Below are 13481 nucleotides of genomic sequence, written 5' to 3'. Positions count from 1 at the left end.
ACTTCACTCTCCACTCTAGTCCTCTGTGGCTATGTCACTGACTCTGGGTCCAAGAGTCCCCTGGACTTGCCACACTGCTGGCCAACCAGGTCTCTTGGGATCACAGGAGTCTATTGAGCATTTTAGGGCTCAGCTCACAGCTTCATTGCTGCTTTTCCCTCACTTCCCCTTATCGGTGATGAATGTGGTCACCAATCAGAGTGTGTATTCCCATTGAGTCTTAGTCTTAGAAGGGGGTTTTCCCTGAGGGGGACCTGACGCCTTGCCTTGATGTCTCCTGGGGTGAGCCACTTTTTTGTTCTTGTAGTAATCAGTCTGTCTGCCTATATTGTTCTGTATTTTTCCTATCAGTCTTTCTTTCAGGAAGTACCTTCTGTGCTTCTGGCCACTCCAGGCTGGTCTGCTTGTCCTTTCAAGTGAAAATTTCCCCTTAGAAGATTCTGGATGCTGTTCAGGATTTCTCTTATGGTCTTGTGTAAAGCAGAAGCTCCACAGGAAGCCTCCTTCACTGGGCACGTTGTACTCTCTAGAGTTTTGCTGTTTTAAAGCCCACACCACTATTAACCACCCTCCCCTTTTTCTCAGTCTTATCTTAAAACTGAAGGAAATGTAAGCATCAAGGATATCTCCAATAGGAAAGGTTAGAAGAGCCTATCATAGTGCATACACTGACATAAAACCCACTGCCTTCAAGTCAATTCCAACTCATAGTGACCCTGCAAGACAGAGTAGGGTTTCCAAGGCTGTATATCTCTATGGAAGCAGACTGCCATATCTCCCATGAAGTGGCTGGTGGGTTTGAACTGTGAACCTTTCAGTTAGTGCAGCACTTAACCATTGCACCACCAGGTCTCCTTACTGATGTTATAGTCCAGAAGGTAATAAAAAGCTACCCACTATTGCACAAACTGAACCTTTATTTAAGCATTGCCACAGGGCACACAGTCACGAAGCTTGATAATCCAATATCTCACAGGATTACTGGGCTGGAGAACTAGGGACTAGCATCTCAGGAAACATTGGTTAGTTGGTATAACATTGTTTGTAAAGACTGTTTTATATCCTGCTTTGGGGAGTAGCTACTCTAGGGTCGTAAAAGCTTGTGAGAAGCCATCTAAGATACAACTATTGGTTTCTTCCCATCTGGAGCAAAAGCAGAGTGAAGAAAATCAAAGAGTCAGTGAAACAATTAGTTCAGAGGCATAATGGACCACACAAACCATAGCTTCCACTAGCATGAGACCTGAAGAACTGGATAGTGTCTGGCGATCACTGGCATCAACCCTAACCAAAGTGACAATCGAAGGACCCGGACAGGGTGAGATAAAAATGTGGAACAAAACTCAAATTCATAAAAAAAGACCAGATTTACTTGTGTGATAGAAACTGGCGGAACACCCGAGACTATACCTGTAGACACCCTTCAAACTTAGAATGGACCCACTCTCAGAGACCACCTTACAGCCCAAACATTAACATCTGTGAGAAGCATACTCCCGAGAACACTGAAGTATGGGAAAGCAAAACAGCAGTGTTTGTCCAAAGTAAAATGCAGAAGGCGGGAAGGAGCACGGAACTGGGTGAATAGTAATGGGGAATACAGGGTAAAAGTGGGGAGAGTGCTCACCCATAGAGGGGATTGTAACCATGATCATAAAACTATATGTAAATTTCATTTGAAAATTCCAATTTTCCTAGATTCATATTTCATACACTCCCTGTTCCAATTATTGATGTATTTTTACAGCTGTTTCTCCTCATTCTCCCCATCCGCAAATGAAGGTCCTCAGGGCTTTACTCCACTTGCGTCATTACAGTCAACTCCACTTTGAGGAAGCAACTCTTCCCCAGTTGTAGTTTGTGTGCTTTCAAACCTGAGGGCTCATCTTCCAACACTATACCTGGCAGTATTTTGGTGCTCTTTATCATGTTTCAACATTCAGTATATTCAAGTGCAGACAGACAGTGTTCACTGCTATTCATAAGGATTTCAGTGGCTAGTAATTTGGAAGCAGTCCGCCTCTCCATTTGAGTCTGTCTTAGTCTGGAAGCTCAGCTGAAAGCTCTCCATCATGGGTGAACCTCCTGCATTCAAAATACCAGTGGCATAGCTTTCAGTATCACAGCAACATGTAAGCCACCACATTGCAACAAATGGTGCTTATGGAACACATAAACATTGATGTCCTAGGCATACGTGACTGGCAATGGACTGGTAGTGACCATTCTTAATCTGGCAATCTCAAGGTTTACTATGCCAGGAATGACAAATTGAAGAGGAATGGCATTACAGTCATCATCAAAAAGGACATTTCAAAATCTATCTTGAAGTATAATGTTGTCTGGAATAGGTTAATACCCACACACATACAAGGAAGATGGGAGTCCTGGTGTGGCACTGTAGGATAAGCACTAGAACGCAAGGTCATTTGAATTGCAAGGTCGGGTGTTCAAACTCACCAACCATTCCTCAGAAACAGTTAACAATAACAACAACAGACAAGGAAGACCAGTTAATGTCACTATTATTCAGATTTATGTACCCACCTCTAAAGCCAGTGATATGAACTTGACTAATTGTACCAACTTTTTCAGTCTGAAATTGATCAAACATGCAATCAAGGTATGTTGGTGATCAGAGTGCAAAGGTTGGAAATGAAGGAGTTGGAAAGTATGGTCTTACTTATAGAAATGATTCTGGAGATCGCATGATAGAACTTTGCAAGACCAATGACGTCTTCATTGCAAATATATACATGTGGACTTGACCAGATGGACTACATAGAAATCAAAGTGACTACATCTGTGCAAAGAGATGGTGTAAAAGCTCCACATCATCAGCCAAAACACAGCCAGGAGCAGACAGGAACAGACTCAGTTACTCATGCATATTCAGACTGATGCTGAAGAAAATTAAAACTAGTCCACGAGAGCCAAAATATGATCTTGAACATTTCCCACCTGAATTTAGAGATCATTTCAATAACAGATTTGATGAATTAAACACTAATGACTGACGACCAGAAGAGTTGTGTGAGATGACATCAAGAACATTATACAGGAAGAAATCAAAAGGTCATTAAGAAGACAAGCATGACACTTACTCTCCAGTGTAGAAATGTTAAAGCATATGGAAGAAATGAGGGGGCAAAAGAGCTGAATAGAAATTTTTCAGAGGTCAGCCCAAGAAGACAAAGTCAAATGTAATGAAAGTGCACAGATCTGGAGTTAGAAAACCAAAAGGGAAGAGCACTCAGCATTTCTCAAAATGAAAGAACTGAAGAAAATTTTCAAGCCTCAACTTTTCATTCTTCCTTCTTTTCTTTCTACATTTACTAGTTTAAGTGCTGTTGAGTCGATTCCAACTCATAGTGATCGTGTATAGGGTTTCTGAGCCGGTGGGTTTGAACTGCTAACTTTGTGGTTCGAAGTCCTTTATATGTGGTTGAGTTCTGGGACCATCCCCTGAGCCTGCTTGGTCGTGTATTCTGTGTTGTTGTTGGCGGAGCTCTTTACTACACATCCACCCAATCCACCATCTTGTTTGTTCTCCCCCATTGCCTTCTTGCTTGCATGGTTTCTGCTGAGAGATCTGAGCTTAATCTGACTTGCTTGCCCTTTGTATATAACACTTCTCTTTTCTCTAGCTTTTTTCAGGATTGTCTCCTTATCTTTGACTTTGGAGAGCTTAATTATGATATGTCTTGGTGATTTTCTTCTGGAGTCTATCCTTCCAGGGTTCAATGAGCTTCTTCAAGAGTTCATTTACTTGTTTGGTGGTGGTGGTCGTGGTTATGTGTTGTGGAGTCGGTTCTGATTCATAGCGACCCTGTACAGGGTTTCCAAGGCTGTAAATCTTTCTGGGAGCAGAAAGCCTCACCTTTCTCCCGCAGAACAGCTGGTAGTTTCAAACTGCTGACCTTGTGGCTTACAGACCGATTTGTAACCATTAAGCTACCAGAGCTCCTAATTTTCATGTTTAGTAGGTATTAAATATTTCCATCCTATGTGATATCTGACAAAATGACAACAACAAAAATAATTGCATCATTTACCGAACTAAAAAATAAAAATTGAGTAATCATTTGCTAGTTTGGTAGTTAGTAAATGACACTGCAACATTTTTGTTATCATTTTATCAAAAAAAAAAGATGGAAAAGTTTCCATTTTTATCTACAATTCATACATTCTCTTATGAACTACCTGTTTCTAAAATTTGCTTGCTAATCTATTGTGTGGCACTGTGAGATATATGCTGGACTGCAAGGTCTGTTTGAACCACAAGGTTATTGGTTTGAACTGCAAAGTTGGTGATTCAAGCTCACCAACTGCTCCTTGGAAACCCTATGTGGGTTCGCTATGGGTCAGACCCCACATAGGGTTTCCAAGGAGCAGCTGGTGAGGTTGAGCCACTGACCTTGTGATTCAAGCCTACCTTGCGGTCCAGTGTTTTATCCCTTAATGCCACACCAGGATTCTAGTAGGATCTTTATGTTTTTTCTTAGCGTTTTTGGTTTATTTTTAATTTTTTTTATTTTTTGACTTTGTATTGTGAATTGGGTGAAAGCTTACAGACAAGCTCTATATTCAGCAAACTGTACACCTTGTTTCATCTCAGTGATTATAGTCCTCCCTTGCAACATTTATCTCACTTCCTTCCTGTGGCTCCCCATTTACATCTTATATTTCATAAAAGAACAAGGAAAATAATTTTGATGTATACTTAAAACACAAAACATATATTCATTTAAATGTCAAGAGGGCACATTCTGGCAGCAGTGTATCTAATAAAGTAGAAAATTATTTTAGAGCATGAAGTTCTGGTTCTTACTTTTCCTGGAGTTGCAATTTTGTCTGCATACAACTGTCATCAGGGAAAAATGTTATCTTACCTAGGATAGGCTAGAAATTAGGTAGAATAAGCTTGTTTTTGAGGAGTTTTCTATGTTCTTATGAGTAGAAACAGAATTCAACTCTAGAGCTAAGCCCCAGGTGTGATTTCTTTCCCTTGCAGGCACTTTAACTGCCCTTCGGATGTGTTACCAAGGTTATGGGTACCCTCTGATGCTGTTTTTGGAAGAAGGAGGAGTGGTGACTGTGTGCAAAATCAATACTCAGGAGCCTGAGGAGACTCTGGATTTTGATTTCTGCAGCACCAACGTTATTAACAAAATCATTCTGCAGTCCGAGGGGCTCCGTGAAGCGTTTTCCGAATTGGACATGACGAGTGAGGTGCTGCAGATCACCATGTCTCCGGACAAGCCATATTTCCGGTACGTGGAAAGCACTAGCGTCTGATTAATACAGTCTGCATGCCATGCCCCCACCCACTTGCACGTTTGCTTGGCTTGGGGACCTTTTATTACCCTGGTGCTTAGAATTTTCAGAACTTGAGAGAACTGCTAGTTGTACCTCATGATTTTACAGATGTGATCTGTAAACTCAAATGCAGAAAGACTCACGCACTGGGGTTTCATAGGTAGTGTTGGTTCCCAGGTGAAGAGTTCAGGCTCCTAGTTCAACAGCAATGCTGGGTTACTTCTTACTGCAGATCAGGTTACATCCATGAGGGAAATTGGCTCTGAACTTTTGGAAGAGGTGTGTGTATTAGGTAGCCCCTCCCTGCTTCCTTTCAGATAAATGAAGAATACAAAAGGAAGTAAATGTCTTCTGTGTGGTTCATTCACTGTCTTGAGTATCTGGGGAGAAACAGCTTAATGGCAGTGAGGAGATGTGTGAAAAAGCCCAGAAGTGCCTGCCGTTAAAGGACTAAAAATAATACATTTGGCCCTTCCGGTGCCTTATCTTCAGATTCAACCAGCTGTCAATCACAAATATTCAGTGGGTGGGCAAAGCAAGTAAGTGGTCAGAACAATCTCTCAAAGGCTGAAAGGGAGCTTAAAATGGTATCTACAATGTTCAGTTATTATAAATAATCTAGAGACAATTTAAAGTATATGTGAATATATGTGTAGAATATATGCAAATACTATGCCATTTTATACAATGGATTTCAGCATATGTGGATTTGGATATCCATTGGGGGTTCTGGATACTATATGTAGAGGGGTATAGGGATACAGTACATCGGTTCTTAGGATGGACTAGTTAGGGTCAGTTTCCTATGGTGGGCAATTTTCAGCAGGAATATCATGTCAGAAACCATCAAACTGTTCTAACATTTCGACCCAGCATTTATAAAATGGTATGTCCTGATGTGGCGCTGTGGGTGTACAAAGTCATTTTGAACCATAAGGTCAGCGGTTCAAATTCACCAGCTGCTCCTTGGAAACCCTATACAGGTCACTATGGGTAGGAACTGACTTGATGGCACTTAACAACATCAAAAGTCTCGTTCTAGGATTAAAATCCATTTAGAGAGATGATCTAGTTGTTTGTTTTTTTAATTTTTCAAAATATTAAGGAGTAAAGGAATTAATGAAATACGCGAGGAATGAAATAAAAACTTTTTTTTTCCAGCTTCAAGAGACTTGCAGACTCTTGTCGTGCATTAAAAAATCACACCAATTGCTTTTGATGTGATTTATAGTGACCTTATATGAAAGAGTACAAAGAGCACAGGAGTAAGCCGTGTTTCGTTCTGTTGTGCATAAGGTCGCTATGGGTCAGAACTGACCGGACAGCACCTAACCACCCCCACAACATATAAAAAAGGAAAACTGACCCAGGGGGTTCCTAAACTGTAATCTTTATAGAAGCAGATGGGTGTATCTTTCTCTCATGGTACAGCTAGTGGATTTAGGCTGCCAACCTGTTGGTTAGCAGTAAGTGCTTAACCAATGTGCCACCTGAGTTCTTCATGTGGCATTGTTGTTGTTGTTAAGTGCCGTCGAGTTGGTTTCAACTCTCAGTGACCCTGTATAGGATTTCCAAGGAACAGCTGGTGGGTTGGAACTGCCGACCTTGTGGTTAGCAGTCCAGTGCTGATCCTACAGTGCCACACCAGGAAAAACTTGAATTAAGGTCTATTGAAATATCTGATAACCAACATGTAATTTAGTAGAACGCTCACATAAGCAGTTGTTAAATGCTGTTGAGGCTGTTCATTCTCATAGTGACGCTGTATAGGGTTTCCAGTGTGTGACTCGTGGCTTTGAACTGTCACCGTTGCTGTTAGCAGTCCAGTACTTATCCTGTCGCGCCATACCAGGTCTCTACTTGGGGATAGTTGGCTATAGAAATATACTGTTAAAGAAACTGTCCAAGGAGCCCGGGTGGCACTTCAGAGGAAATGCTGCGCTGTTAACCACCTTAATCCTCAAACTGATACCTTTGTTCTTGAACACTTTAAAGAAGGCTTCGACTGCCGTTTGCCTAATACAACACATCGTTTGATTTCTTGTGTTGTTTATTGGTCTAGTGGTAAGGATATTTGTCTTCTTTACATGGAGATGCAACCCATACCAAAGACTTCAATCTTCATCAATAAGTATTTTAACTCCTCTTGTCTTTCAGCAAGCAAGGTTGTATCATCTGCACATTGCAGGTTGTTAATGAGTCTTCCTCCAATCCTGATGCCAGATTATCCTTCATCATATAACTCAGTTTCTTGGCTTATTTGTTCAGCATACAGGTTGAATCAGTATGGTGAAAGAATACAACCCTGGAGCACACCTTTCCTAACTTTACCATTTGGCATTCCCTTGTTCTTTCTGAACACCCACCTCTTCGTCTATGTACAGATTCCTCTTGAGCACAATGAAGCGTTCTAGAATACTCACTCTTCACAATGTGGTTCATAGCTTGTCATGAGCCACATAAGTAAAAGCCTTTGTGTATTCAATAAAGCGCAGGTAAACATCTTTCTGGTATTTTCTGCTTTCAGCAAAGATCCATCTAACATTATCAGTGATATCCCTCGCTTCACGTCCTCTTCTGAATCCAGCTTGAACCTCTGGCAGCTCCCTATTGATGTAATGCTACAGCTGTTTTTGAATTACCGTTAGTAAAATTTTACTTGCATGTGATAGTAACAATATTGTCCAATGAGTTCCACATTCCTTTGGGTCATGGAATGGGTACAAATATGGATCTCTTCCAATCGGTTGGCCGGGAAGCTGTCTTCAAATTTCTTGGCATAGATGAGTGAGTGCCTCCAGAGCTGCATCAGTTTATTGAAATGTTTCGATTTGCATTCCATCAATCCCCTAAGCCTTGTTCTTTGTCAGTGCGTCCAGTGCACCTTGGACTTCTTCCTTCAGTATCATTGGCTCTTTATCATTTGCAGCCTCTTAACACTGTTGAACATCAACCATTACTTTTTGGTACAGTGACTCTGTATTCTTTCCGTCTTCTTTAGATGCTTTTTTCATCATTCAATAATTTGCCTGTAGAATCCTTCAATATTGCAAGTTGAGGCTTGAAATTTTTCTTCAGTTCTTCCAGCTTGAGAAATACTGAGTGTGTTCTTCCCTTTTGGTTTTCTAAATCCAAGTCTTGGCACATTTCATTACAGTATTTGAAATTGTCTTCTAGTGCTGCCCTTTGAAATTTTTTATTCAGCTCTTTTACCTCCTCATTTCTTTCATTTGCTTTAGCATCTCTACATGGGAGAGCAAGTTTCAGGGTTTTGCCTTCCGTTTTGCTCTTTTCCTTTATTGTCTTCTAAAGACCTTTTGCTTTCTTTGTGTGTGATGTTCTTGATGTCATCCCACAACTCTTCTGGTCTTCAGTCATTAGTGTTTAATTCATCAAATCTGTTTTTGAGATGATATCTGAATTCAGGTGGGATATGTTCAAGATCATATTTTGGCTGTCATGGATTTGTTTTAATTTTCTTTAGCTACAGTCTGAATTTGCATATGAGTAATTGATTGTCTGTTCCATATATACTCCTGGTCTGTTTTGGCTAATGTTTGGCTTTTCCACCATCTCCTTCCACAGATGTAGTCACTTTGATTTCTTTGTATTCCATCTGATGAGGTCCATGGGTATATCTTTTATGTTGTTTAAAAAAGGTATTTGCAATGAAGAAGTCATTGATCATGCAAAATTCTATCATGTGATCTCCAACATCCTTAACTATCACCAAGGCCGTGTTTTCTAACTATTGATATTTCTTCTTTCTTTCCAAACTTTGCATTCCAGTTGCCAGTAGTTATCAATATATATTGTTTACTGTTTGGTCAATTTCAGACTGAAGTAGTTGGTAGAAGTCTTCAATTTCCTCATCACTGGTGTTAGTGGTTGTTGCATAAATTGGAATAATAGTTGTATTAACTGGTCTTTCTTGTAGTCGCATGGATATTATCCTATCACAGACAGCATTTTACTTCAAGATAGATTCTGAAATGTTCTTTTTGATGTTGAGTGCAACGACATTCCTCTTCAGTTTCTCATTCCTGGCATAGTAAACCATGTGATTGTCCGATTCAATCGCCCAATACCAACCAGTCCATTTCAAGTTACTATTGCCTAGGATATCAATGTTTATGCATTCCATTTCATTTTTGCAACTTCCAATTTTCATAGATTCGTACTTCATACATTCCATGTTATGATTATTAAAGGATGTTTACGGCTGTTTCTCCTCATTTTGAGTTGTGCCCCATCAGCAAATGAAGGTCTTGAAAGCTTTACTTTATTCGTGTCATCACGGTCAACTCTACTTGGAGGAGGCAGCTCTTCCCCAACCATATTTTGAGTGCTTTTCAACCTGAGGGGCTCATCTTCTGGCACTATATCTGACAATATTCTGTTGCTCTTCATCATGTTTTAATATTCAGTATTTTGGTGCTGTTTGACAAGTGTCCCACTGCTATTCAAAAGATTTTCAGTGACTAAATATTCAAATGTTATCCGTCTCTCCTTCCTAGTCTTAGTCTAGAAACTCAGCTGAAACCTGTCCACCATGGGTGACCCTGCTGGCATTTAAAATACTGGTGGCATAGCTTCTAGAATCACAGCAACACACAAGTCACCATGGTGTGACAAACTGACAGATGAGTGGTAGACAGTGGAGACAGGATAAAATTCAAGGACATAGAAAGAGAAGAAGAAGGAGGAAAAAAATAAAGACAATGAAATAAGACAAGGATAAAACCAAACCCAAAAAGAAAAACAAAATAACACTATAGCTATTGGCCCCAGAATGGAAGCAACTCAGCAAGCCAAGGACCTCAAGAAGTAGACGTGGGAGGGATGTGATAGCCTAGTTCTGGCCCTAGAGAGAGTTCCTATTGGCCTCGGTATAACACAGCTCGCAATCCAGTAGTAGTTTCTGGAGCCCCTTGATGGAGCTGGTTTCAGTGTTGTTTAGGACCACAGGGCAGATGAGGACAAGGTGACTGCTGGCTCTGCAGGTTCTGTAGGGCTGAATCCAAGCACCAAAGCAGGACACTGAAACAGCATAGCCGGCTCCGCCTCACGCTGACGTGCTCTGGACTACGTGGCTCTCATCTGGAGAGCAGAGTCTGCTGGGAGTGGATGCAAGTAGGAGCTGTCTACACCTCTGGTCACCAGGGGAGTTGGAGAAAAAGAAGGACTCCCAGATTTCCTAACATGTGTATGAATCTGCTCTGCCAGGCTACCTTCTGTTGCCAAAACTGCTCATCAGATGGTCGCGTGGAGTCTGCTGGCTGTTCACCAGTCTGTCTTCCCCTCTCATCGTCCCTGCTCAGCTTCTCTACCCAGAAAGCACTGAGTCCACTTTTGTCACCTTCCTTCTGAAGTTCAGGGCCATTTTCATCTGCATGTGTCATTTGGTCTCATAGCTTTAGTATCCAGGGTCCATGAGTACATCTGTGTAGTCAGTCTACCATCTTACCAGAAGTTCTCATAATGTAAATAGTTTGTTACATGTCTGTTTCCCCACTAGAATGAGCCTTTTATGAAGACATTTGTGATGCGAAAGGATAAGTACTGGGCTGTTAATCATGAGGCCAGTGGTTCAAACCCATCAGCCACTTTATAGAAACCCTATACAGGATTGCTAGGAGTCAGAACTGTCTCAGTGGCCCTTAACATGTTGGAATGATGAATAAATGAGATGCTCATTCTTTTTCTATTATAGGTTGTCTACTTTTGGAAATGCAGGAAGCGCCCACCTTGACTATCCCAAAGATTCTGATTTGATGGAAGCGTTTCACTGTAATCAGACCCAGGTTAATAGGTCAGTACTCAGTATAGTAGTGGGTATTGGTGACGAAGGTGAAGTTAGAGTCCAGATTCCTCTTAGATTTAAAAAAAAACATTTTTACATTTATGAATAAAAATGTACATTTAAAAAAAATGAACAGTAAGGTATTGGACTTGGGATCTAAAATGGTTTAAAAATCAAGAGGAAGTATATGTCCAATTGGACAAGTATTTGATTTTATTCTTATTTTTTATTTCTTGGCTGATTTTTATACTTGGAGTAGTGAGCACTGCTTTACCGGTGTTAAATGATAGTTTATTATTTACTGTTTTACAGATACAAGATTTCTCTACTGAAACCATCTACGAAGGCATTAGTCCTATCTTGTAAGGTATCTATTCGAACTGATAACCGAGGATTCCTCTCTCTGCAGTATATGATTAGAAATGAAGATGGACAAATAAGCTTTGTGGAGTATTACTGCTGCCCTGATGAAGAAGTTCCTGAATCTGAGTCTTAGTGTCCCAGTTGACTGTGATGTTCATGGATATGGTCACAAACAGCTATGTCCTATTCTGGAACACGATACACGTTGTGATTTCTTACTAGACTTTCTACAGGGGAAAGTCAAAGAGGATATAAGAACAAGGTCCCAGTACCTTAATGTTGCTCCGTATTTTGTAAAGAAATGTTTTCATGTAGTTAGGGATTATCTAGTATTGAAATAGCCTGTGGTTCTGTCTTTCAGCTCATGGGTATCGTGAGCCAGAAACTATGCTCTGTGTAAGTAGGGCATTTCAAGAGTCTGAGTATGTGAAGTTTGATAAGGGCATGAATGTATATCTGAAGCGCTCCTTTATTTATTAGCTATTAGAAAAAGCCTGTGGATATTCCTGCATAGTTTGTTTCTCAAAGGGTGGAGCCCAGCAGTCTATATTAAAATAACAAGTCTCCCCAAGGGGATTCAAATACCACTTAATTGTATTGAAGAGATTGCTTACCTGTGCTTTCCTCATAGTCATAATTCAAGGCCTTCTGAAGTTTAGTATACTCTTGGAAGAAATCAATGAGCAGAATATAAAACAGTCTTCTGAGTGTCAAATTTTCTTATTCTTAGAACTGTTTATTACAGTAAATACTTTTCAAGCACCTGTGCTATGCCTCCATGAGTTTCTTGACCAAATCAAGGAAGAGAAACCCAGTTATTAAGTAGTTTTGTACTTTCTGGGTCGTTTTTACTGAAAAAGTTTTGTATAATATATTTTGAGGAAACCCTGGTGGTGCAGTAGTTACATGCTTGACTGCTAACCAAAAGGTCCACAGTTAAAACTGTTCTGCAGGAGAGAGAGGTGACGGTCAGCTTGGGTGCAGATTTATAGCCCTGGAAACCCTGTGGTGGCAGTTCTACTCCGTCCTAGAGGGGCCTATGAGTCAGAATTGGCTCAATGGCAGTGTGTTTGGTTTGGGTAGATAATTTTGTACTTAATAAAATATTTCATAAATATTTTTCAAGTTAATTAAATTCTCTGATGTGTTCTCTAGTACAAAACAGTTCACAACTTTAATACCGTCTCTGGCTTGGCCACTTCACAAGGCAACAACAGCTCTGTGTCCCTTAGTGGGTAGGCAGTGCTTTGTGGGAAAGACTCATCCCACTGCAGTGTCCTTGGAGCTCTCTGGCCTTACCCACTAGTGAGACTACCCCCCCTCCAAATAAAATTGCCCCCATCATTGAGGACAACTGGGTGAGAGTCCCAACAACTGTAGAGTCTATCTTTGTTGTTTTGTAGACAAATAGCAAAAACAAATCTAAAATGTAATTACATAAGTACTTAATGGGTCAAAATTCCAGGGACTATAATTTTTCCTTAAATGTAGAAGAGTTCAGTGATTTTTGTTTTTTGTTCTCTGGGGTGCCCCATACCTGGCACAGTGCCTGGTATTTAACAGGCATTTATTTAATAAATGTTTGCTAGATGAAAGAACTTCCATTTCTAGATTGTCCCTTAGCATTTTGTTAGTCGTCATTTAAGTCAGACTATCTCTGAATTTTGTTTTGATCTAATACTGTATTTTTTAAAGGTGGAACCTATAAGGGATTTAAAATAAAAATAAATCTAATAAGGAAGGAGTGACACTTTTGCATTTTAAATGATCATTTTTGATGAAGCTATTTAGAATTTGGAGTCCTGGTGTGGTACTGCAGGATAATGCACTGGACCACCTGGCTGGTTTGAACTATAAGGTCAACAGTACTTATAAGTCACCCTAACATCAAGCTATTGATTCAGTAAAGAATTTCTTCTTTATGTGTATTGTTTTCCTAGTAAATTCTTTTTTTTGGATTAGAGATTCATATTTACATATTATTAAAGATTTTTTT

General features: G+C 40.2%; 1 protein-coding gene across 1 annotated transcript in view; it reads left to right on the top strand.

Annotated features, from left to right (window-relative positions):
* RAD1 (RAD1 homolog (S. pombe)) overlaps positions 1–11633 on the top strand; it is a 23538-nt gene extending 11905 nt beyond the window's left edge. Inside the window, exons 3-5 of the mRNA XM_006875381.1 lie at positions 5015–5273; positions 11033–11131; positions 11435–11633. Coding sequence (XP_006875443.1) covers positions 5015–5273; positions 11033–11131; positions 11435–11618 — 542 coding nt within the window. The 3' untranslated portion in view covers positions 11619–11633. The remainder of the gene's footprint in view (positions 1–5014; positions 5274–11032; positions 11132–11434) is intronic.
* The last annotated feature ends 1848 nt before the right edge of the window (positions 11634–13481 follow it).

The sequence above is a fragment of the Chrysochloris asiatica genome, unplaced genomic scaffold (genome assembly GCF_000296735.1).
Source record: "Chrysochloris asiatica unplaced genomic scaffold, ChrAsi1.0 scaffold00324, whole genome shotgun sequence".
NCBI classification, from domain to species: domain Eukaryota; kingdom Metazoa; phylum Chordata; class Mammalia; order Afrosoricida; family Chrysochloridae; genus Chrysochloris; species Chrysochloris asiatica.
This window is presented reverse-complemented; position numbering and strand designations above follow the sequence as displayed.